This window comes from Prionailurus bengalensis, chromosome B2 (assembly GCF_016509475.1).
Source record: "Prionailurus bengalensis isolate Pbe53 chromosome B2, Fcat_Pben_1.1_paternal_pri, whole genome shotgun sequence".
NCBI classification, from domain to species: Eukaryota; Metazoa; Chordata; class Mammalia; order Carnivora; family Felidae; genus Prionailurus; species Prionailurus bengalensis.
The window spans coordinates 1,994,218-2,018,052 of record NC_057349.1 but is presented as its reverse complement, the minus strand read 5'-3'; the positions used below and the strand labels follow the sequence as shown (position 1 = coordinate 2,018,052).

General features: G+C 53.3%; 2 protein-coding genes across 5 annotated transcripts; one reads left to right on the top strand and one right to left on the bottom strand.

The window, feature by feature from the left end:
* Nucleotides 1-495: 495 nt before the first annotated feature.
* ZSCAN31 (zinc finger and SCAN domain containing 31) lies at nt 496-9,711 on the bottom strand. 2 transcript variants are annotated; one of them, XM_043590573.1, is made up of 5 exons: nt 9,343-9,711; nt 3,680-3,792; nt 3,094-3,556; nt 2,048-2,198; nt 496-1,573 (listed from the first exon to the last, which is right to left on the bottom strand). In XM_043590573.1, the coding sequence occupies exons 1-5, from the start codon at nt 9,709-9,711 to the stop codon at nt 798-800; spliced, it is 1,872 nt and encodes a 623-aa protein (XP_043446508.1). In that variant the 3' UTR covers nt 496-797. The 2 variants fall into 2 exon arrangements, with proteins under 2 accessions (XP_043446508.1, XP_043446509.1); XM_043590574.1 differs by lacking the exon at nt 3,680-3,792 and having other exon boundaries at nt 9,343-9,435.
* Nucleotides 9,712-10,227: 516 nt separating this feature from the next.
* Nucleotides 10,228-23,344, top strand: LOC122489073 (zinc finger protein with KRAB and SCAN domains 4-like). Of its 3 annotated transcripts, none has more exons than XM_043590577.1 (6): nt 10,228-10,476; nt 16,578-17,015; nt 18,502-18,649; nt 19,709-19,791; nt 20,791-20,914; nt 21,809-23,344. In XM_043590577.1, exons 2-6 carry the CDS (start codon nt 16,623-16,625, stop codon nt 22,669-22,671), a joined length of 1,611 nt encoding a protein of 536 aa, XP_043446512.1. In that variant the 5' UTR covers nt 10,228-10,476; nt 16,578-16,622; the 3' UTR covers nt 22,672-23,344. The 3 variants fall into 3 exon arrangements, with proteins under 3 accessions (XP_043446512.1, XP_043446513.1, XP_043446514.1); XM_043590578.1 differs by having other exon boundaries at nt 10,228-10,615; XM_043590579.1 differs by lacking the exon at nt 10,228-10,476 and adding an exon at nt 10,898-11,026.
* The last annotated feature ends 491 nt before the right edge of the window (nt 23,345-23,835 follow it).

The window sequence follows — 23,835 nt, the reverse complement described above, 5'->3', positions numbered from 1 at the left end:
GCCACGGACAGCGCTGCTTAGAGAGTACACCACCCCCTCTGATGGTCGTCCACCACATTCCTCGGGGAGACCACGGCACTGATTCTCTTTCCCAACCTTTAGGTGTGTATAAAATGTAACTTTTACGGGGGGGTGGGGGGGGGGTGGGAAGCACCTCGTCTTAATATTCTCTGAATTTACCCAATCTTTAAATTTTTTTTAATGTTTATTCATTTTTTGAGAGACAGAGAGAGACAGAACATGAGTGGGGGAGGAACCGAGAGAGAGGGAGACACAGGATCCGAAGCAGGCTCCAGGCTCTGAACTGACAGCACAGAGCCCGACATGGGGCTCGAACCCACCGACCGTGAGATCATGACCTGAGCCGAAGTCAGATGCTTAAGCGACGGAGCCACCCAGGCACCCCTGGATTTACCTCATCTTTAAAGAGTACACTGAGGCCCCCGGCGCTCCTGGATTTACCCAATCTTTAAAACGTATACACATACACGGAAACCAGTTTTTCAGAGTTGTTCAGTATTCAGTATCACCCAAGAACAGCCCCTCCGCAGCAATTTATCTCCAGGTGATTTCGGTCTCTTTTGAGGGAAATCATTAGAAAGGAACCGAAGGATCGGGAAGAAGGGGGGTGCCCGGAACCGCCCACAACCACGGCCGTTCACCAGGAGACCCCGGCACCGAGTCTGCAGACGAGCTACTCGTTCCGGAGCACCGTGCATTTGGCCAAAACCAAAAGAGCCACGTGAAAAGCCGACTCTCCGAGACGGCCCCATCTAGGAGTCTGGGGGCCCGGGGAATTAGTCCGGTTTGGCAATGGTATGGATTCTAAAATGCCTGATGAGGTTGCAGTGGTGGCCGAAGGCCTTCCCGCACTCGCCACACGTGTACGGTCTCTCCCCGGTGTGGCTCCTCTGGTGCTTGCCGAGCAGGGTCCGCCGGCTAAAGCGCTTGCCGCACTGGCCGCACTGGAAGGGCTTCTCCCCCGTGTGGACGCGGAGGTGCTGGAAGAGCCCCGCGTTCTGGCTGAAGGCCTTCCCGCACTCGCCACAGCGGTAGCGCTTCTCCCCCGTGTGGATCCTCTGGTGCTGAACGAGGTACGAGCTCAGGCGGAAGGCTCTCCCGCACTCCTCGCAGCCGTAGGGCTTCTCCCCCGTGTGGATCCTCCTGTGCCTGATGAGGCCGTTGCTGGCCCTGAAGGCTCTCCCGCACTCCTCGCACTCGTAGGGCCTCTCCCCGGTGTGGCTCCGCTGGTGCTCGAGCAGGCCGGAGCGCTGGCGGAAGGCTCTCCCGCACTCCTCGCACTCGTAGGGCCTCTCCCCGGTGTGGGTTCTCTGGTGCTGAGTGAGGACCGAGCTCTGAGCGAAGCCTTTCCCGCACTCGCGGCACCTGTGCGGTCGCTCTCCGGCGGCGCGGCCCCTCGGCTTTCCCGCCCTGCTCTCCCGCTTCCAAGCTTCCCGGCACTGGGAGTCCAGGGGAGCGTCCCTTTGGAGTCGGCTACTTCCAAAACGCCCCATTTCCTTCAAAACTTCTTGCCGCACGGCCGACTCCCGGCTTTCTGCTACAGCGTCGGCACCTGGAACGGTAAGTGCACGGACAACGTCCCGTCTTTGTCCTTCAGGGGCAGCACAGCCACGGGACGGGGCATCGGAAGATGCTGTCCACGCACGCGCCTTCTGAGGAAGACAAGGGCTCCGGAGGAGCCTGAGACCAGAGCGGGGTCAGGAGCGCTGCTGCGACGGCTGCAGGCGCCCCGGAGAGGGCGAGGCCCCCGAAAGGAGGTGTGTGAGCAGGCGCGGTTGCACCTCTTCCGCACACAGTAACTCAGCAAACCCCCAAACGCCTCTGGGACTGTGATGATCTATTTCCATCCCACGGATGCGTCAACCACAGGTGCCGGATGGCCACCTGGCCTGCCCAATGTCACAGAGCTGCTAAGTGGCCGTGCTTAAGTTACAACACAGGCACTGTGACCCCAGAGTCCACGGTCTTAACTGCTACCCTACACAGGGCCACCAGAGATCCCAGGTGGGCCCATCAAAGTCCTTACCTTGTTCCCCAAATTTGTGGGGACCAAGAGATTCACATTGGAGCTGTGTCACCGTGGCCTGAAGCTGGACGGTTCTTGATTCCTGCTTGGCCTTCACATGCACCCCATCCTCGGACAGCACTTCTGAATGGCCAGGGGCATCGTCTGGAGCCTGGAGGCAGGTAGGTATATTTGGGTTCGTAAGAGGGGGACACGGGAGCCCAGGCTAAGATACTATGGAAGGAACCGTCTGAAACATTGTGTAGAGGGACGGCATGGGGACGGCCCAGAGTTCAATCCCTACTCCTGCCCGATTCCCTCCTCTTGAGTGTGAGCTGTACTTAGTGACTCGGAAGCAATGGTCTACAACTTCTGCGAGACTGAGTCACACAAAGCACTGCGGCTCCATCCTCATGCTCCTTTTCTGTCTGTCTGTCTGTCTCTCTCTCTCTCAGGGAAGACAGCTGAAGGGTGAGGACACTCAGCCGAGGCAGAAACCCACGCGGCAAAGAACTAAGCCCTCCGGCCAACACCAGTGAGGAACTGGGGCGCCCGCCAGCACCCACGGGGGGAGCAGCCTCAGAAGTGGATCCACCAGCCCCAGGCAAGCCGGAAGGGGGCTCCCCCGTGCACGGGGCTGGAACAGGCCCCAGCCCTGCGGCCACCCACTCCAGCGACCCCGGCGCTACACCTCGCCTCACCGTGTCTGGGTTCTGGGTGGCGGGATTAACGGGGGGCCCGTGGCCCTGACTCACTGTAAGGCCCTGTTGCTCTATGCCTCAGTTTCCCTCTCCACCTCAGGAGAGTGGGTTAGATCACCCCAGCCTCAGAGGACTGGTAAAAAGACAATCCAAGTTAAGAAAACAAATCTTCACTGCAACCCCGCGAGAGACCCTCCTAAGCAGCTCCCTAGGTCCTGACGCACAGGGTCCGTGAGGTAGTGCTGGGGTTGTTTAAGCCATCACGCTTGGGGGTAGTTTGTTACACAGCAACTGAGAACTGGCTGCAGCCAGCTGGCCCGGGTCACTCGGTACGCGGCGCCTGGGAGCCCATCCTCCTACTCTCACCTGGTTCTCAGGCTCACTGAACTCCCTCTCCAGACCCTCCAGCGCCGTCACCACCTCGTCCCCGCTCTCCGGATGGTGCTCCCGCACCCGAGCCTGGAGCTCGGCGGGCAGGACGGTCAGGAACTGCTCCAGCACCAGCAGCTCCAGGATCTGCTCCTTGCTGTGCGTCTCGGGCCGCAGCCACTGGCGGCACAGCTCGCGGAGCCGGCGCAGCGCCTCGCGGGGCCCGGGGGACTCTTGGTAACAAAAGTGCCTGAAAAGTTGGCGGGAGGCCTCCTGAGTAGAAATGCCGCTCTCTCGAAGGAAGGTCTCCTGGTCCCAGACACGGTCCTCCTCCACCTTCACGGCTCTAAGTCCGGGCTGCTCCTCCGCCGAAGCCATCCCGCTCAGAAGGCTCGCCGCAGCCCGGGCAAGGGAAGCGGATTCAAGGCTCCCTGGCCTGCTCTTCTTGAAGAGCACACACCTGACGATAAAACATTATGTATTCACGGAAGTGAAAAAGTGCCGGGAGAAAAAGTAAAGCACGGCAACAACGAACATCGTGCTACCGTTATGTTCACGAAAGTACATCTAGGCTTTTACTTACCTTTGTCCAGAATCTGGAGAAAAGCATGTGGCACATAACCGCCCGGCCTCCTCACTCTTTCCAGCGCCTTCCCACTGGGAGTCTGTGCTCAACCACGTGACCGGACCTGGCCACTGTGCCATCAGCAAATGCGACACAAACAAAGGTTTGGGAAGAACTTGTGTGACACAGCCCCCGGGCTTGCTCTCCACGACCGTGAGGAGGAGGACCCACTGCCCCCCCCCCCCCCCATGACAGAGGCACACGGACACTCCCGGCTCAGCTGACAGGCAGCTGGCCCCGAGACGTGTGAGCCTGGACGCGTCTGCCGAGCCGCTCGGCGGCCCCCCAGCTCGCTGCAGATACGCGGGTAAGCCCTGCCCACCCCACAGCTGCACCCCACAGATTCTTGTGCTAAATAAATGTGTATCGCTGCAGGCCGCCAAGTTTTACGGTTGTTACACCATGTTATTATGGCCACGAAAAACTGAGACACGGCCTTGGCCACTGGGGAGGGAACCAGGCAGGTGCAGAACAAGAACAAGGGAAATCTACTTTACACAGAATACTCTCTACTTTTCCTGATTTTTGTATCACTTGAAATTCTTATTGCGAGAAAACAAACAAAAATAAATAGTGATTTAAAAACCTGCTAGACAGTCAATACACAGTAGCCTCAGGTAAAGAACAGGACACACAAGACTAGCTGTAAAATCAAATGATGGGGGCGCCGGGGTGGCTCAGTCGGGTGAGCGTCCAACTTCGGCTCAGGTCACAATCTCACGACTCGTGGGTTCGAGCCCTGCATCAGGCTCTGTGCTGACAGCTCAGAGCCTGGAACCTGCTTCTGATTCTGTGATTCCCTCCCTCTCTGCCCCTCCCCTGCTCACGCTCTGTCTCTGTCTCTCAAAAATAAATAAATGTGAAAAAAAAAATCAAGTGATGAGTGCTATAACAGAGGATTTAACCAAATAATCCAGAAAGCAAAGAGTAGGAAAAGATCATTCTGACTGGGTACGGAGCAGTGAAAACATGTGGCTTAGGGGCAAATGCATTTGAATTAGGCCTAAAATAACAAACAGGAATTTGTCAGGCAAAGAGAGGGCAACGGGAGGAGACCCAACAGGACCAAAGCTCTCTAAGGTTACAGGGCACAGAAGATCTAGGGACCGGTGTGGGTGCTGGTGGCTGGACTACAGATTACAGGGTGTGGGCAGAAAACGTGTGGGAAGAGGTAAGGTGGGAACAGAAAACAGCCTTGAACTCCAGGCTGAGATGTTTAGACTCTATCCTACGGAAAACTGAGGGGCAGTGAGGCTTTCGTGTCACTGTCACAGCATTAGATCTGTGTTTAGAAATACTGAGGAAGATTCAGGAAGGAAATCGTGAGAATATGTTGCAGGGTTGTGGACTGTAAGCTGGGAGGCCGAATGGTGGTTACACTGACAGTTTACTTTAATGGTAGCATTTGAGTTTTATACATGGCCTCAGCCCAGTGTTAACAGAATTACTGGGGTGCCTGGGGGGCTCAGTTAAACGTCCGACTTTGGCTCAGGTCATGATCCTGCAGTTTGTGAGTTCGAGCCCCGTGTCGGGGCTCTGTGCTGACAGCTCACAGCCTGGAGCCTGCTTCGGATTCTGTGTCTCCCTCTCTCTTTGCCCATCCCCTACTTGCTGCCTCTCTCTCTCTCAAAAATAAACATTAAAAAATAGAATTATCAATGTCTGAGAGAATTTACAAGTTTTCCAGTTGTACTTTATTGCGGGAAAATGCATTTATCCCATTCATCCAAATACATGTGCTGACCAGATGCCTGGCATAGTGCTCAGGTCAGAGCGGTGAGAGGAAACAGACTTGGTCCTTGCCTTTATGGTGCTTATGGTGGGGGAGACAGACGCTCGTGTGCGCTTACGGTGGGGGAGACAGACGCTCGTGTGATATCTACATGAACAACGTCATGGTGTTGAGAAAACGGGAGAGTCACAGAGACTGGAGCTTATGCTTTGCCAATGTCCACGGCCAACTGCATTGTTTTTACTCTTTACTGCAGTAAAGGTTTTTTGAGTCTTCAGTGCAAGAAGACTGTAAGTCTGAGAAGTCCTAACTATGGATTTGCATTTAACTTCATGATTGTTGAAAGTGTGGCTTACCACGGGGTTACATTTACAGGCAACAACTGTTCTGTGATTATGCTTAATGCTGCCAAGAACCCCGGAGCAGCGCAGGCAAATCCTCCACACACCCAAAGCCACAGGCGGGCAGCCTCTGTCTGTTCTCCCCACAGCTGCCGGGTGAGATCTTACCTCCTGCTCTTATGCCGCCCTGAACCCGTCTTTACTCATGGAGGTTTGTGGACCAAGAAATGAATTTTCCCTTTTCATTTCATCAAGACGTGGCAAGGAACAGGAAGGGAAGAGGGACGGGAAACACCCTCTTTCCCTTCTCCCCAAGCTCCCCCCTCCACCCCCCCCCCCCCCCCAGGGATCTGTCAGCATTATCTGGTGCTCCCAGGTCTCTCTCCACTCCCGATCACATCCCAACTTGCTACAGATCTCAAACACCTCTTATGACAAAATGCCTAGAAGACGTACAAGTCTACATTTGCCATAAAATTATGGATGGAACTTTCTTCAATGTTTTACTTACCTGATTTATTCAATTAAGTGCCCTGATTCAATTAAGTACAATTTGGTGTCATCTGATTTCCTAGGAGGAAGCAGGTAGCTGATACACATCTGATGAACCAAATGTAATGAGTTAAAAAAATTTTTTTTAATGTTTACTTATTTTTGAGAGAGAGAGAGAGAGAGAGACAGAGACAGAGAGAGAGAGACAGAGCACAAGTGGGGGAGGGCAGAGAGAGAGGGAGACACAGTATCTGAAGCAGTCTCCAGGCTCTGAGCTGTCAGCACAGAGCTCAATGTGGGGCTTAACCCACAAACCACAAGATCATGACATTAGCTGAAGTCGGATGCTTAACTGAGCCACCCAGGTGCCCCCGTCATTGAATTCTTTATGTGACCAAGACCCTTTGGTGACATCCTTGGGATTACTAGGTGAAAGCCTCAGGGCCAGGGAGTCTCTCCAGTTCACGCAGCAACATAATTAAGGTTACTAATTAGTGGACCTTATGAGAGGAAGATAGATCTCTGGGTGGGGCTACACTACTTCTATGACTTTTTAAAATTTTTTAAATTTTATTTTAGAGACAGAAAGAGAGAGAGAGAGAGAGAGAGAGAGAGAGAGAGACAGCATGAGTAGGGGAGGGGACACAGGCAGAGAGAATCTCAAGCAGGCTCCATGTGTAGCCCAACGGAGGGTGGGGTGGGGATCATGACCTGAGCTGAAATCAAGAGTTAGACACTCAACCCTCTGGGCCGCCCTGGTGCTCCCTTACATGATCTCTTTAAATGTAGACTATTCTCTGGCTGGTAGCAGATGAGGAAGTCAGAGATCTGAAGCATGAGGAGGATTTGATGCACATTTGCTGGCTGGTCGCTGGAGGAAGGGGCCACGTGTAAAGGAAGCTGAGACCAGTGTCCTGCTGGCAGCCAGCAAGGAAAGGGGGACCTCAGTTTTACCAGGAACTTCTGTCCTACAACTGCAAGAAATTGAGTTTTGACAACTTGCATTTCTAAAATATAGCGGACAGATTTGGTGCCGTTTCTGTTACACACTCAAAGTTTCAAAGTTTTCCTATTTGATTTCTTCTGATGTCGATTCCTGTGTGCTAGATCGATGTTGCCATTTCCTCACTCATCTTACTCCGTAAACGTTCCCTGAGCACCTACAACGCATCAGGCCACTCGGCGAGGCACCAGAGATACAATCGTCGAGAAGACAGAGCCCGCCCCTGTTTTGCTGGGGCTTATGAAAGACAAAACAAAAGTAAGAGCGACAATGGTAAAAGCGAGGAGGCAAATGATACAGTGACAGTTGTGGGAAGTACTGTGAGGAAAACCAACCACGGAGTTACCAAATAAATGGAGGACCTGTTAAGACAGGCGGGTGGGAGGTAAACGTGTAAGCTGAGCCCTTAACAGCAAAAAGGAGGTGAGCCACGCAAAAAGCAGAGATGGGGGACAGGAAGAGCACGTGACACCGTTCAAGGCCCATGTGGTCACACGCATGAAAGGCTGGAGCGGACACAGAAGAGTGAAGAGTGGCAAAGAATTAGGCCGGCAAGACAAGCCGGATCGTGCAGGGCCAGGAGCATGGGTCTCATCTGAAGCGCAAAAGTCACAGTAGGCTTTTACGAAGGGAAGTGAAGAGATTGGATTCATGTTTTAAGAAGCTGTGCTACCGGATGGCGAATGAGCTTAAGGAATGACGGTGGAGCCAAAGTGCAAGCCGAAAAGCCCAGAGGGGAAAGAAGAGTGGGGAGGGAGGCCGTCGCAGGGGATCCAGAAAGACTTCCGCCTGAATAATGTATTCTTCAAGTTTGTTTAACTCTGAAAAATACAACTGAAAGGCAAAACAGCTTAATTTTTACTGTACAAAAATGCTTGTCTTTGGACAGATGTTTATGGAGCTGTGCTAAGAGCTGGGTTTACAGAGTTTATAGCTCAAGGGGAGAGAATTACAATTTGGTGAAATACAAGGCATGATTTTGGAGGTGTGTTCAGGCAGACTCCTGGAGGAAGTAAGTGAGCTCATCCTAAATCAAGTATTCAGTTTCTTTCTTTCTTTTTTTAAGTTTATTTACTTATTTTGAGAGAGAGCGAGAGAGAGAGAAAGAGAGACAGAGAGAGACAGAGAGTGAGTGGGGTAGAATCCCAAGCAGGCTCCACACTGTCAGCACAGAGCCCGACTTGGGGCTCGATTCCACAAACCATGAGATCATGACCTGAGCGGCAATCAAGAGTCGGACGCTCAACCTACTCAGCCACCCCTAATAGTCAGCTCCTAGAATTACCTATAACCCACTAAAGAACTCACAGATACTAAGTGTCAATGAGGTGCCGGGCAGCAAACACATGCGTCCTCCTGTTCCTTAGCTGAACTAAAAACACGGGAGGAAAAAGCATAAAAGAGCATTTTTCTTATTAGCTTCAGCGCGTTAGCAACAGAGGGATCACAAAAATCGTAAACCACTTGTGCTGTAAAATACAACCCGAAGCAGACCAACTGCAACGACGAGTAGAGGAACCGCAGGTAAATCCAGAAACGACGGTGCTCTCCTCCTGGAGGTCTGTCAACTCCTCCCTTCAACGGACGGGGAGAAGCGAGGGGAAAGGCAGGACTCGTTTTTAAATGTTAAAAGACAACTGCTTGCAATGAATAGTCTTTAGCTGGATCCTAGTTGGTGCACATCGGTTGGAAAAGACAGCCGTAGGACGCCTGGGGACTAGGTGTTAGGTGATCTTAGGGAATGCTCCTACATCTAGTCAGGTGCGTTAGTGATTTGCTTCCATAAAACCTCAATTTTTCAACTAGGAATGACAAGTCATGACGCTTGTGAGGTCTTTCGAACTATTTAGAGAAAAAACAGATGCAATAATGCTAACACCGGCGACGCACAGGGGGCGGGTACCGGGGAGTCCGGCCTTCCCCGGGGAGCAGGACCCGCCGCCGAGCGCCTCTTCCCCGCCCCCTGCGGGGGTCTCTCCCACCGCCCGACGGGGCGGGACCGTCTTCCGGGAGCCCGGGGCGAGGGGCGTGGGGCGAGGGATCCGAAACTCACCTCGGGTCCAGGGAAGCTCCAGGGCCGCGGCGGGTAGCGGCGCCCTGGCAACCAAGCGGCCGTGAAGGCCGGAAGTTCGTCAGCCGCCTGAGCCCCGCTGTCTTCCAGGAGCTTTCCTGGCCTCTCTAGGACCCCCAGGTCGCTGCGTCTCGGTGGCCTCCCCGCCGCCCAGCTCCGGCTCCCGCGAGCCCCGCCAGCCCTCCCGCTTGGGCGGCCTCGGGTACGCAGCAGTTCCGTCAGTTCCAGCGCTCGCCACCCGTGGCTCTCTCGGTGTTGGCCGCGCCACAGGAGATGGTGGTTGTGGGGGTGATTGATTGACTCTTGACCGTCGTCTGGATTCTCGGAGTCGAGGAGGAGACGCGGACACATAAAGCTGATGTGTAGCCGAAATGAAATAAATGTTTGTAAATCGACCAGGCTGTAGTGACCGCTCTGTACTTAGAACACACACATCCGTACTAAGCCGAGTAGGCGGCCCAGAAGGCATAGGAGAGCTGGCGTAGCGCGGGGAGCATCCGGGGAGAATCAGGGAGGAGCGCGGAGAGCATCGGAGGAGGATCCGGGGAGGAGCATCAGAGGAGGATCAGAGAGGAGCGTGGAGAGCATCGGACGAGGACCAGGGGAGGAGCACGGGGAGAAGCAGGAGGAGAAGCACGACAGGACTGTGTGTGACCACTGCTGGATGGCGCAGGATGGGACTTGTACTGGTCCCTCAGCAGAAGTTAGGTGATGGGAGCACATGTTACTGTGGCTGTGGTCGCAGGATGGGAAGCATCTGAGACGAAGGGGGACCAGTGAGGAGACTACTTCCAGGAGCACAGGCGGCCAGGACCACCGAGTGCACGCTGACAGCCACGCGCCAGGCTCGCAGGTGGCGGGGACCACGCAGCGCACGCGGACGGCAGGCGCGGGGAGCTCTGGTGGCTGGGACCACCGAGTGGCGGCCGGCGGCGGCTAGAGAGGCCCAAAAGTCCTTCGCGCAGCCGCAACCGCAGCCCCGCCCCGCCCCGCCCCGGGGGCGCTACTTTCGGAACTGTTGGGGTGCGGCGAGCTGGCTCCCCTGGTCCGGTTGGGGTTGCCGAGGAGCCGCCTCCTCCCGCGAGGGGACCCCGGGGAGGCAGCGCCGGCCTCCGGGTAGGTGCCGCAACCTCGCAGTGTGTGCAATCGGGACTCCGGGTCACACCACACACACACACACACACACGTGCACACTCGCACGCACACACACCCGCCGCGACGATGGGGGCCAGATCGCGCTCCATTCGAAGACAAGGTCAGTGCCCGGGTCCTAAGTCTCTGTGCGGTCGGGCCGCCTGGTTCGATTCATCCCCCACGTATTGGCTTTGTGGCTTTTGGCCGGTCCCTTGACCTCTCTGTGCCTCACCTGGCTGCTTTGTAAACCGGGGAAAATGATATCACCTAAGTCGTGGGGTTGTTGTGAGGCTTCAGCGAGTTAAGATGCGTAACACGCACCAGGCACAGAGTAAGAACGATTCAAAGATTTGCTGTTATCATTGCTATTGTTACTTCTCATTATGACGGCCTGTTCTCTTTCATGAGTGATCTTGGCTTTTCTTACGTTTTTTTAGGGCCATCTGTCTTCGTGATGAACGATTTCTCTATTTTAGAAAGGAAAATAAAATACTCTCAAGAAGAGCCTGTCCCTAAGCAAAGACCCAAGCTGGTATGTGTTGTGTGTTGTGATGCTGAGACTCCCCCAAGGCTTTAAAATTTGGGAGTGCCCCTTCCTCGGGGCGCCTGGATTCACTAGGAGCAGGAATGGTTTAACAGTGAAGGTTTCGGACCCCAGTGTTAGAGGTCACGGGTCCTGTCCCCGAGCTGCAGAGCTTCCAGTTTGCAAGCCTCCAGGAGAGCCCTACGTGCTAGCCTGATGTATTTGTCTGTAACTTAGTGTTTCTACTTGTAGGTTTCCTTGTTACTATTAGTTTGGGAAACTGAGTTCATACCAACACCTGTAACTCCAGTCCTAATAACAGGACTTACACTAGATTTTTTTCCATATTTGTAACTCTCTTCTATGATAATGAGAAATTCTGCTCTCCTTATCTTCAAGATATTTACTTATCTGGTCACACTTCCTGTTTATAGCCGGTCCCCCAATCCAGTGCCTTCTCACTCTGTTCATTTGGGCTTAGACCCCAAATACCACCGGTGGTGAAACCTGGATGGGGAATGTGAGATTGATGGTAGTGATGAATCAGTGCTAATCTTCCTGCCACACGTGCCTCCCCCTAGCTCTGGGGACGCCCTCCTCACACCACTTGGGCTCCCAGGTGGCTGGCCGAGGCCCTCTCACCTCGTGTGACCCCACCTAAATGCTTCTAGACTGTATTGCTCAGGAAGGGAAAAAGGAAGGTAGGATGTTAATTTTTAAATGGGGGGTGGAGGAATGTCTAACCTAGATCAATGTAGAGAGAACACTACCATGAACCCCAGTATGCCCATCACTGAGCTTTAACAACTACTCTCTATGTCCATTTTCTTTTTTCTTTTTTAAATTTATTTTGACAGAGTGTGAGCAGGGGAGGGGCAGAAAGGGAGAGAGAGAATCCCAACCAGGCTCTGCACCATCAGTGCACAGCCCGACAGGGAGCTCAAACTTAAACAAACCGTGAGATCTTGACGTGAGCCAAGAACAAGAGTCGAAAGCTTAACCAACTGAACCACCCAGGAGCCCCTGTTTTGGCCATTTTCTTTCATACCTCTATCCCCTCCTTCCTCTCTCTTTCTTTCCCTTGCCCCCCCCCCATCCTTCCTTCCCTTGTTTCCCTCTTTCTTTCAGTACTTTAAGGAAAATTCCAGCGATCATCTCTGTTCACCCATAAATACAACTACAGTACTTCAATGTTAATTTCTAACAAATAGGATTTTTAATGTAATCATAGCATTATCACACTCAACAAAATTGCCGGTAATTCCTTAATATTGTATTCAAATTTTGCTCATTGTTTGAAATATGTCTTTTAAGATTTTTTCTTATTTTTTTATTGTTTATTTTTGAGAGACAGAGCATGAGCAGGGGAGGGGAAGAGAGAGGGAGGCACAGAATCTGAAGCAGGCTCCAGGCTCTGAGCTGTCAGCACAGAGCCCAACTCGGGGCTGGAACTCATGAACTATGAGATCATGACCTGAGCCGAAGTTGGATGCTCAACCGACTGAGCCACCCAGGCGTCCCTAAGATTTTATTTTTAAGTAATCTCTACACCTAACGTGGGGCTCAAACTCACAACCCCAGGGTCAAGAGTTGCATGCTCTACTGACTGAGCCAGCCAGGCACTCCTGAAACGACCTTTTTACAGCTGGTTTTATTTTTTTCCCCTATAGGGTCCAAATACAATTTACTGTTTGCATTTGGCTGATTTGTCTATTCAGTCCTTTTTAATCTATGACATTTTTCTTTCCCTCCTCCTCTCTCTCTCTCTTTTTTTTTTTTTTTTTTTTGATGTTTATTTGTTTTAAGAGAGCGAGCAGGGGAGGGGCAGAGAGAAGAGAGAATTCCAAGAAGGCCCCGCACTGTCAGTGCAGAGCCTGATAGGGCTCTCCCTTCCACTCTTCTCCCTTTCCTGGATCAGTGGACTCATGGGGTGGGGGGAGTGGCAGGAAAGGTGGGGGAAGAGTTTTCTTACCTGTCTGTGCTAAAATTGGAGGGGACAGATCTATAATCCCATCCTCTTCCATATATTCCAATAAATGCTTCTGTGTATCAGACAGCGTTCTTAAGTGCTTTACAGAGATCACATGTGTAACTGCACGAAGTAGACCCTTTTGTTACCTCCCTTTTAGAGACAGGGAGACCGAGGGACCGAGAAGTTAATAGGCAACATGTCCAGCGTCACTCAGCAAACAAGTGGCAGAGGTGGGATGTGACCCTCATGCCCGTGTTCTAACCACGAGGAGTGGTAGTTTACGCAGCCTGGTGCTGGCACTAGTTACGGTTAATGCCTGCTGTCCTGTGAGGTGGCTCTCCTGTGACCCTCCTGACATCTGACACTCCCCAGTGTCAGAGCAGTGGTCACCCTTCCCTTGGCTCCTCCTTGGGATTGTCTGCAGGGGACACAGACCCCCAGCCTGTTTGCTGCCGGTGTCCAACCAGGGGACACCTGGGTCCCTACAGTGCCTGCCTCTGTTCCCTGGGGGCAGCTTTGCCCTGACTCACCTGCCAGGGGAGTCCTCCTCTGGTCCCAAGTTACTCCCAACTGAGACTAAGCACATTCTGTGAATGCAGGGTTTCCAAACTATGGCCCTTTAGCTCCCAAGGTAAAATTCAGCAATGTCTGGAGACATTTTTTCAATTGTCATAACTGGGGGTGGATGGAGCTACTGGCATTTAGTGGGGGGGGGGGGGGTTGCTGAACATCCTACTCTACTGGGAAGCACCCCCAGCCTCCCAGACACACAGTTAATCCCACCAAAATGTCAGTGGTGTCCAAGTGGAGAATCCATGGTTTACAGAAATAACTAATTACCTCGTGCTTTTTTTAAAAAAGTAGGCTCCTCACCCAACTTGGGGGGGTTTGAACTCACAACCCCAGGGTCAAAAGTCAAATGGTGTACTGACTGAGCCAAGCAGGCACCCTTTGTCTCTAATGCTTTTGCATTCATTCATCGGTTCACTTACTACGTGTCAGGACCTAGGAATACAAACATGGGTAAGCTAAAGACAGAGCTGTTGGCAGGAGGCTCACAGTCCATCAGGTTTGGCAGAATTTTAAATAGAGAACAAAGATGCACAAGGACTGTTGTTGTTTTTCATACGAATTTGAGTACTCCGGTGTGCTTTCCATAAGCTCTCTTGTTTGGTTTTCCTGAGGAAGGTAGGAAGTGTCAGGGGAGGAGACCTCATTCTTCCTAAGAGGGTGGAAAAGGTGCTAGGCAGGGGGCATTCCAGCTTCAGAGCTGGCGTGGCTGGCCTGCAGAGATGTGACATCCTGGAAACAAATACTACGTTAAGCTGTCAGGTCAGCAGCTGGCCTCCTACAGATTTGGGCAAACTTTGTGCCCGCTGCAAAGCCGATACCTCCGTTGACTGGACACCATCTGAGGGCCTTGGATGGTGAGCCCTACCTGAGCCCCACTGGCTCCTTGGCTGGGTGCATTTAGCAGTTCTCAGCCTGCAGGACCAGAGTTTATTTACCAATTCATGGGCACAGAGGATGAGTAGTGGGTGTGAGAAGAAACAAGTGCTTTACTTGGGTAAGAATGGCAGCAGAAAGGGGCACCTGGGTGGCTCAGTCGGTTAAGTGTCCGACTTTGGCTTAGGTCATGATCTCACTGTTCATGAGTATGAGCCCCATATCAGGCTCTATGCTGACAGCTCAGAGCCTGGAGCCTGCTTGGGATTCTCTCTCTCCCTCTCTCTCAAGAATAAACAAACATAAAAAAAAAAAAAAGGAATGGCAGAGGAGGGACTTGATTAAGTATGTATTTTAGAAGAGGTCCCTTGGGGGGGAAGGTGGGGAGGAAGAGAGGCATTGAAAGCAGAAAAGGCTAGAGACAGTGCTGAGGGCCTGGGCCAGGACAAGGGCAAGAGCAGACAAGAAGGGACAGCTCTGGAGACATCCCAAGGGTAGAATAGATGAGGGAAAACCTGGCAGGTGGTGCTGCTGTTTCTAGAGAATGCCAGACTGGGGAAGGAGCAGAGAAGGGGGAAGAAAACCAGCATGGTCTGAATTGGGTTTATTTGTAGGATTTCCAGCCAGAACTGCCTGGGAGGAAGTTCAGAATAGGGATTAGGAGTCTTTAGCCTAGAGGTGAGAGTTAAAATCTTGCAGGTGGTTAAAGACAGTCCTGGGGAAGAATGTGGAGAAAGGAAAGGGTGAAGAACAGAATGGAGAAAGGCCAGTGAACTATATGCTATTAGCTGACATTTACGTGCTATTTACCACCAGCCAGGCAGTGTCATAAGAACTGTATGCACATACTTAATGCTCACAATATCCCTGGTACGGTGGGGGAGGTGAGGCAGAGATGTGGACTAATTTGCCACGGCCACTCAGTAAGGAAGCAGTGGAGCCAAGATCATGAGCCTGGCTGTCTGGCGGGAGAGTTCACCTGACCAGGCTGTAAATGGGGACTGGAAAGAAATGGGAAGGAGAAAAGCAGGAGTGGGGCCCGGGATCAGGGACGAGACTGTTTCCGGAAGTGGACAGCAGCATCAGCTTCTTGAGAAGCAGCCATGGAAAAGGCCAGCTGGGAGCGCACCTCTGGCGCAGGAGCTCTCAGTGGTCACCGCTGGTGGCTTGCTGCTGACAGTGTGCCGAAGGCCAGCGGGAGGCCGGTACTGCAGTCGGAGTCTGGATGTTTCCTTTCAAGAAGTTCAGCTTGAAGGGGAGGAAGAATGGCAGGGTGAGGATTGCTAAGGTCGAGGTGCAGCCACTCTGCAGCACACGGTGGTGGTTTCCACTGCTTTGATGTTTCTCACAGACACTAAAGATCTCCAGCCCAAAGCTGGGAGGGGCCGAGGGAACCCCTACTTTCAGCTGAATTTGGGTCAGTTTTATGCCTGTTGTTTGGGCAAGACTAACATCAGAGAGAACTGGGAGCCCCACTGGCAGGTGTCCAGGGCTTAAATCCAGTCCTGTTGCTTTTGATTCAGGGCCTGCCTTTTCCTAATCTCTTCCCCCAAATGTGCGGCCTTAATAGCAGAAAAGGAGCTGGTATTCACTTTCCGCTGCTGCCTGACAATCTACACAATCTACCTGCTTAAAACGACCAGATATTCCCCATCCCGTAGGTCAGAAGCCAGGCAGGCTCAGCAGACTCCTCATCTTACAGTCTTCCAAGGCCAATTCAGGGTGCTGGCAGGGCGTTTCTGGGGTGGGATCTGCTTACAAGCTCATGGAAGTTGGTGGAATTCAGTTCCTTGTGCTCAGTCCAGGCATGAGAGCTACGAGCTACATCATCATATTCAAATCCTGGGACCTGGGCAGGACTCCTTGGGGTCTCAGAACTAGGCCACCCACAGAGCAGGCTGCAAATGGGATGATCTGAGCAGTCACTGTTTCTTTCCTGACTAGTGTTGAGATGGGGGGTGGGGGGTTTCAGGCCCACCCCCTAGGATCCCTAGGAGCCTGTTGTGGGATTATGGTTCCAGGTGCTGCAGAGGATGGAGGTAGAAGAAACCGCAGCTGCCCCCTGGCAATGTCTGGGCCCCAGGGCCTGAGCGAGGGGGCTGCCAGCACTGTCGCTGGTTAATAGTGATTTTCCACCGGCAGGATCCTCCTGCAGGAGCACGGCGGCCCACTAGAGCCAGATCCAGGATGGCTGGAGAATCGGCGGAGAGCACAGCCTGGGACGCCCAGCCCACAGAGAACCACATGGGGCCTCTGGTGGTGAAGACGGAAGCCGGAGAGGCCTCTGCCCCCGTGCGGGACGCCAGCCCCCATCGGGGTCCTGAAGACTCGCGCCCGCGCTTCCGGGGCTTCCGCTACCCTGAGGCCGAGGGGCCCCGCGAGGCGCTGCGCCGCCAGTGGCTGAGCCCGGATATACACACCAAGGGGCAGATCCTGGAGCTGCTGGTGCTGGAGCAGTTCCTGACCATCCTGCCCGCCGAGCTCCAGGCCTGGGTGCGGGGACAGCACCCGGAGAGCGGGGACGAGGTGGTGGTGCTCCTGGAGCACCTGCAGAGACAGCTGGAGGCGCCGACACCGCAGGTAGAGGTCCCGAGCCCGGTTTCTAACCCAAGTCTCGGGCCGAGGGCGGGGCGTGCCGTCAACATCGGAACTTCTCTCTCTCTCTCTCTCTGCCACTCGGGTGGAGTCCCTGGGCCCCTCCTCGTAACAGAAGTTTTAGATACATGAAGGATCACAGAAGAACTCGATTATGTTGAAATACATTGTATTAAACAAATTAGTGACAACGTTATGCGTGCACTTTTTAAAATTGTTGCACTAATCAGTAAGACCTGGGCACAGGCCCAATAGCCCGGGTGCAGTTTCAAAGTCGTTAGAAGCATGAGTGACTTTGACACTGTTCGTTGTGCCGTGGTGTGAAAACATCTGCAACTTTTCTTTTTAAAAAATTTTAAGTGTTTATTTTTGAGAGAGACAGAGCATGAGCGGGGAAGGGGCAGAGAGACAGAGGGAGACACAGAATCCAAGGCAGCCTCCATCCAGGCTCTAAGGTGTCAGAACAGAGCCCGATATGGGGCTCGAACTGAGCCACCCAGGCACCCCAAAACATCTGCAATTTCTATTGGTGGCGAAGTGCTGCGGCTGATGCCACGTGATCGCTGCTTCAATTTCTAATAGAAGGAAAGGCCACGTTCCCTTAGAGGCTGGTAACAATAAAACTACTCCTTTCCTATTCCAAGTTCATGGACCACATGGGAAGAGTCCAAGGACCCCAGGCTAGAGAACACCCCTGGTGGAAAACAGGTTGATCTCCCCACCTCTTCTTGCTTTGCCAGTCTGTTCTAAGGTGGTGTCCTCTGTGCACCAGTTAATGTCCCTTCAGGGGACTGCAGCCAGAGCCTCCTAACCACTGACCAGGAGATCCGGGTCTGCACTGGGGCCCACTGCCCGCGAGCCCTTCACAGTGAAGGCGTTTCCAGTCTCTTAGCTTCAGTCTCCTCAGTCATTACAGAAGATGTGGGGAGTTCTGAGCTGCACGTGAGAAAGTAACTGGACAAGTGCAATTTGCCCATAAATGCATGGAAGCCACCTTTTAGTGGGGATAGACCGTGTGTCCTGCGTTAGGTGATTTCACATTCTGTGATCTTCTTTCTTGGTTCTCAAAACCAGTAACAAAACCCTATAAACGAGAAATTATTACCCTCACCTGTCAGATAAGATAGGAGTATTTTGAGAGCCAGCACCGGTTCCCAAAAGTCTTTGTAAAAGCACAACGTATACAACGCGGGAGCACCTGGTAACGGCAAAGAGCACGGGCTCTGGGGTCCCTCTGCCTGAGCGCCCGTCCTAGCACCGCCACTTATTAGCTGGGTGACCTTGGGGAAACTTACACTCTGTGTGCCTTCGCTTCCTCATCGGTGAAACGATCACGGTAACGGTACCCACCTCAAGGTTGCTGTCTGTGTTACCTGAGTTAATATTTTTCGTGCCCCTGGAAACTGCGAGGCACATGGGAAGTGCTCCAGAAATGTCTGACAAATAATGAAAAGGAATGAATAACCTCTAGGTCCCAGGTGGTGACCAGGGCCAAGAGCTTGTCTGTTGCGAGATGGCAGCACTGACACCTTCCCGCGGATCACGGAGTGCCCAGTTCCAGCCGGTGAGGGCTCTGCTCAAGCATGAATCTCTGGGGTCACGGGCCTTACCAGGCACAGGTGAGTGTTCTCTTCTGGGCGCGTGAACCTGCAGACTTCGTCCAGCTTCACTGACGATCATCTGATAGGGGCGCTGACCGAGACGTTATTTGGCCATCACTGACGGACTCTACTTTGAGACTGAAAGGGAAATTTGAAACGGTGGTTTGGAAAGAATCGGTTCCCCATTCATTTAACACGTAATTATGCCTCCTACGTGGTAGCCAGTGTGGTTGGTGCTGAGGACCGGCCGCTGGTGAGACGGAGTCCTTCCTGGTGGCACTGGGGTTTACATTCGAGTGGGGAAGACAGCACATACACACAACAGTACAGCTTCCAGTAGTGGTAAGTGCCAAGAAGAAAACGAACAGACTCTGTAGAGCCCGTCGGAATATCCCACAGACTACAGCACTACCGCGGATTAGAGTATAAATGTCTCAACCCTGGGTCTCTTATGAAAATAGCGGGATTTACTCCACAGGACTGGCTGTATGTCCTGCGGTGTCTCCTCACGTGCCCTGAACGTGTCCCAAGACACACAGCACTGAGACGCCGGCCAACACGCAGTCCTGACTTCCAACATGGGCTCTAGCTAAACCAGCTGTTTGGTGCTCCATGTAAAGTTTGCCTCCTCCAGGGAGACCTCGGGTTCTTCTGGACGCTGAGCAAGTTCTGTACAAGCAGATGCCCATTTCTGCCTTCTGGTTCCAGCTTTATTTTGACTCTAGTTCTTCCAAACCAAAGCAGAAAGCCCTTACTGACCACTAAAGGCATTTTAACCGAAATCTTACTTTTCTCCCCTTCGCAAGCAAAACCCAGAGTATCTTCAGAGGAAAAGCTTGTTTTATGTGGTTTAAACTCACCATCCCTTCCAAGGATCCCGCCGTTGTTGCATAGATTTTGTGTGTCGGCAGAGCACAGCACAGGTCTCTAGGCCCCGGGACTGGAGCGGGTAGGGATCGGGCCTTTGGGGAGACACACGCTGTACGAAGTTCCAGGCCCAGTGTTTGAGCTTGGATTCCGCAGGCCAGGGAGGCTGAGTGCCAGGGACGTCTCATCCAGAGCTTCTTTCCTTCCTAGTTCTCCAGGGTCCTGGGCTTGCCCCGGGAGGGCGCTGCAGAGGAGACGCAGTGGTGGCGGCCAGGCTGCCCCCAGAGCCCCAGGTGAGCCGGAGCCCCTCCCTGCCCTTCGCTACCGGGGTGCATCCTGGGAGGGTCGCCCCCTCCCCGTCTACATCCTCCAGCCAAACGCCAGATGGGATGTCAACTTTCTCGTGTATGCTAGTGTCCCGCTGTCTGACTTCCTGGTGCCTAGTTGGGAGCCTCGTCCTATTTCATGACTAGCTTGGGTGCCGTTTCCCAGACCCCTACTCCGTGTCCTTGGCCAGCCCCTTCTTCAGTGGGGTCTTCTTCATCAGTAAGGGTGATTCTGCAAAAGCAAACTGAAGCTTTTGTTGCGACGGCGCTTTTGTTCCGAAGGTTTTCTTTTGCTTTCCTGCCCTGTTACCGGGGGGTAAGCACGTGGTCCCTAAGCTTGCCGGGACGGATACGGCATGCCCACGTGTCTCAACTAGTCACACGACCGCAACAGTCTGTACTTCAACTGGATTGAACTTCTTACCCGGTCCTTCACGCCCTGGAGGCTCTGTGGTGTCCACTGGCTTCCCTGACTTTCCTCACTTCAGACCCACGTTTCCCTGTATCTGAGTAACTGTTAATACAAATGAGCCACCATGACTAGCGGGGGTCAGTTCCGGTCCTTGCAGTGGCGTGGCCTTCGTTTTCCAAGTCTCTTTACCTTCTACCCTGGTGTCCGGCTTATTTGCGTGGCGACCAGGGTGTCCGGCTTACCTGTGTGGAGACGCGGGCGTCCGGAGTATTTGTGTGGAGACGCGGGCGACTGGCGTATTTGTGTGAAGACAGCGGTGTCTGGAGCACTTGTGTGGAGACACCTGTCCTCACGTGCTGTCACTCTACTTCCGCAGTGGTTTTGTTGATGAAGCCGTCACTTAAGACCGGGAGAAGTAGCGTTAGGTGCCGCGCTGGCTTGGTCTGCGGAGCCTTCGGGGACTGTCCCCTCACCGCCTGAGCCCCTCTGCGCAGCCCCCGGCTCCGGGAGGGACTCTGGGTAAGAGGAACTAGGAGGCCCGTGTGCCGTTGCAGGGCTTGCTGAAAACGGAAGACGTGGCCCTGGCTTTCTCCTCTGGCTGGGCGCAGCTGGATTCCTCTCGGGGGAGCTTCCACGGAGATGAAGGGCGGGAGAACCCCGGCGGCCTGACCTCCCCGGGTAAGACTGACGGGGCCTGGTTGGTCGTAGGCCTTCGTGGCTTCCTTTGTCGGTTAGAACCTACTGGGCTATAAGACGCCGTCTGAATTCTGTCTGCGTTCAGAGCCACCGTTTCTGAACCCAGCTACTAACCACGTGCGTGACCCGATCTTTAACCCTCCCGGCCCGACTCCCTTCCTGGCCGGGTTAAGTGGGACACGGCAGGTAGAGCCCCGAGCACAGGCCTGGCTCATAGTAGGGCTGTCACCGTTGGTCCCCTCCCTGTCGCTAGTTCCGACACAGGACGAGAGCTGGGGTGTCCTCAGGAAATGGGCCGTGGGACTGTAGGGCGAGAGCGAGAAGCGAGCTAGAGATCGGGGTGCAGGACACACGGGACAGCCTGACCCGTCTGAGTCGTGCAGCTCGACCATGGTGCAGCGGGAGCTCTGGCTCAGATCTGTCAGCACCGAAGCCCGTCGTGTCGGGGCCCCTGTCTTCGTCTGGGATAAGAGCCACGAGGACCGTCCCTGACTGACGATCGCTTTCTACGTGCCTGCTCCCCTTGTGTCGCACGGAACACTTCCAAGTCCTCACGCGTGCCTGCTCACCGCTGCCGTCTGCCCAGCCCTCCTCGAGTCCAGCCCCAGTGCAGGGCCCTGCCTTCGTCCTCAGGACTTAGAGCCTCTGCGAGTGTCCCCAGCACGGTCCTTCCCACCGTCCTCCACCCCCCACCACCCTGCTTCCAATGACCCCAGGCCCGTTCTCAGTCTCCTTCCTCCCCAGCACCCGTTCTCCCCTTCGTCCCCATCCTCGTTCTTGTACGGAAACCCTCATCCCCGCGTATGTGCAACTGTAGTCACAGCCTTCCTGCGTGGCAGGGCATCACTGACCACGTGTGGCCACTTGTTATTTCAGGTGGTGAGACAGAGGCCGAGATCCGGGCCCTGCCTGTGGACGAGGTCCGGCCAGTACAAGAGGCTGGGGGAATACCACGCCCCCTGCGTGAAGACACTGCCCAGATTCCTGAAGGCACTGAAGCTGGCGAACAGGAGGGCAGGTTCCCGAGAAAGCAGAAAACTGCCACAGGAATTAGGCGGCACTACTGTCATGAATGTGGAAAGAGTTTTGCTCAGAGTTCAGGCCTGACTAAACACAGGAGAATCCACACCGGGGAGAAACCCTATGAATGTGAAGACTGTGGCAAGACCTTCATCGGGAGCTCTGCCCTCGTCATCCATCAGAGAGTCCACACTGGGGAGAAACCCTATGAGTGTGAGGAATGTGGCAAGGTGTTCAGTCACAGCTCAAACCTCATCAAACACCAGAGAACCCACACTGGGGAGAAGCCCTACAAGTGTGAGGAGTGTGGGAAAACCTTCAGCCAGAGTTGCAGCCTCCTTGAACATCACAAAATCCACACGGGGGAGAAGCCGTACCAGTGCAACATGTGTGGCAAAGCTTTTAGGCGGAATTCACATCTCCTCAGACACCAGAGGATCCACGGCGATAAAAATGTGCAGGATCGTGAATGTGCAGAGACCTGGGAGAGTCCGGGGAGGGTGGAAAGCCGGTGGGAAAACGTTGAGGCTCCCGCGTCTTACACATGTAACGAGTGTGACAGGAGTTTCACTCGGAGTAGAAGCCTTATCGAACATCAGAAAATCCACACTGGTGAGAAACCCTATCAGTGTGACACATGTGGGAAAGGCTTCACCCGAACTTCATACCTTGTTCAACACCGGAGGAGCCATGTTGGAAAGAAAGTTCTATCACAGTGAGCCACGTCGTACGTGCCAGAGTTGTTCATTCCTCACAGAACTGGGCTGAGGCTTTACTGACCGCTACATGCCATCCTGTGTTAGAAGGCCGAGTCTGGAGGGATGCATTGTCTTCTACATTCTAGAAGGTGGCTGGGAAACAGCTTGTTTGATAGGAGGCTCTGGGAGAATTGTCTGGCAGAGGTAGGACATGAAATGATTGTTCTCACCTACTGGACTGAAATGGGCCTCCAGACTGGCTGACCACCTCCAGCCAGCACTCGATGACGTCTCCTGGCGAGATGGCTCTGATGTGGGGGCTGCTGCTGTGACTGTTCATTTTCCATATAATGGGTCCTCCACAGTCAGATTTGTGACATCTTATGCCTCCCAGTGTGCCTTAAACACAGGTGCTAATAAACATTAAATTTAACACTGAAATGACCTTTATAGATCTGCATCACAATACCAACTAGATTTGTGAGGAGCTTCTCATGAAACCTGGTGGAGCTTGTGTCTAATTCGGAGGCTCTAGACTCTGAGTTAATCTAGTGCCGTTTTTCCAATCAGAGGATTGGCAGTGGGGTGCGTGTGGGGTTACTGTGATAGAAGGAATCCAATTTCTTGACCAGACTAGGAATTTTCATGTGAATACCTCAAACAGGCTCTTCATCATTAAATCACTGTGAATGTGTGCCACTCTTGGGATTCCATTCTTTTTTTTTTTTTTTTTTTTTTAATTTTTTTTTTTCAACGTTTATTTTATTTTTTTTGGGACAGAGAGAGACAGAGCATGAATGGGGGAGGGGCAGAGAGAGAGGGAGACACAGAATCGGAAACAGGCTCCAGGCTCTGAGCCATCAGCCCAGAGCCTGACGCGGGGCTCGAACTCACGGACCGCGAGATCGTGACCTGGCTGAAGTCGGACGCTTAACCGACTGCGCCACCCAGGCGCCCCGGGATTCCATTCTTTAATATCACTACTCTTTGCAGAGAAAATAGTCCTATGCAGACTGTATGAAAATTAATCAAATCAAAATAAAATGATAAATTCTCTAATGCTCAGCATCTTGATTCTCACCTTTTCATTCTCTTGGGCCCAGTGCTCTCTAAAGCTACAGACACTATCCTGCCCATAGCCCACTCCACCGAAAAGGATAGTAGACCGAGTCACGACCTACGCCT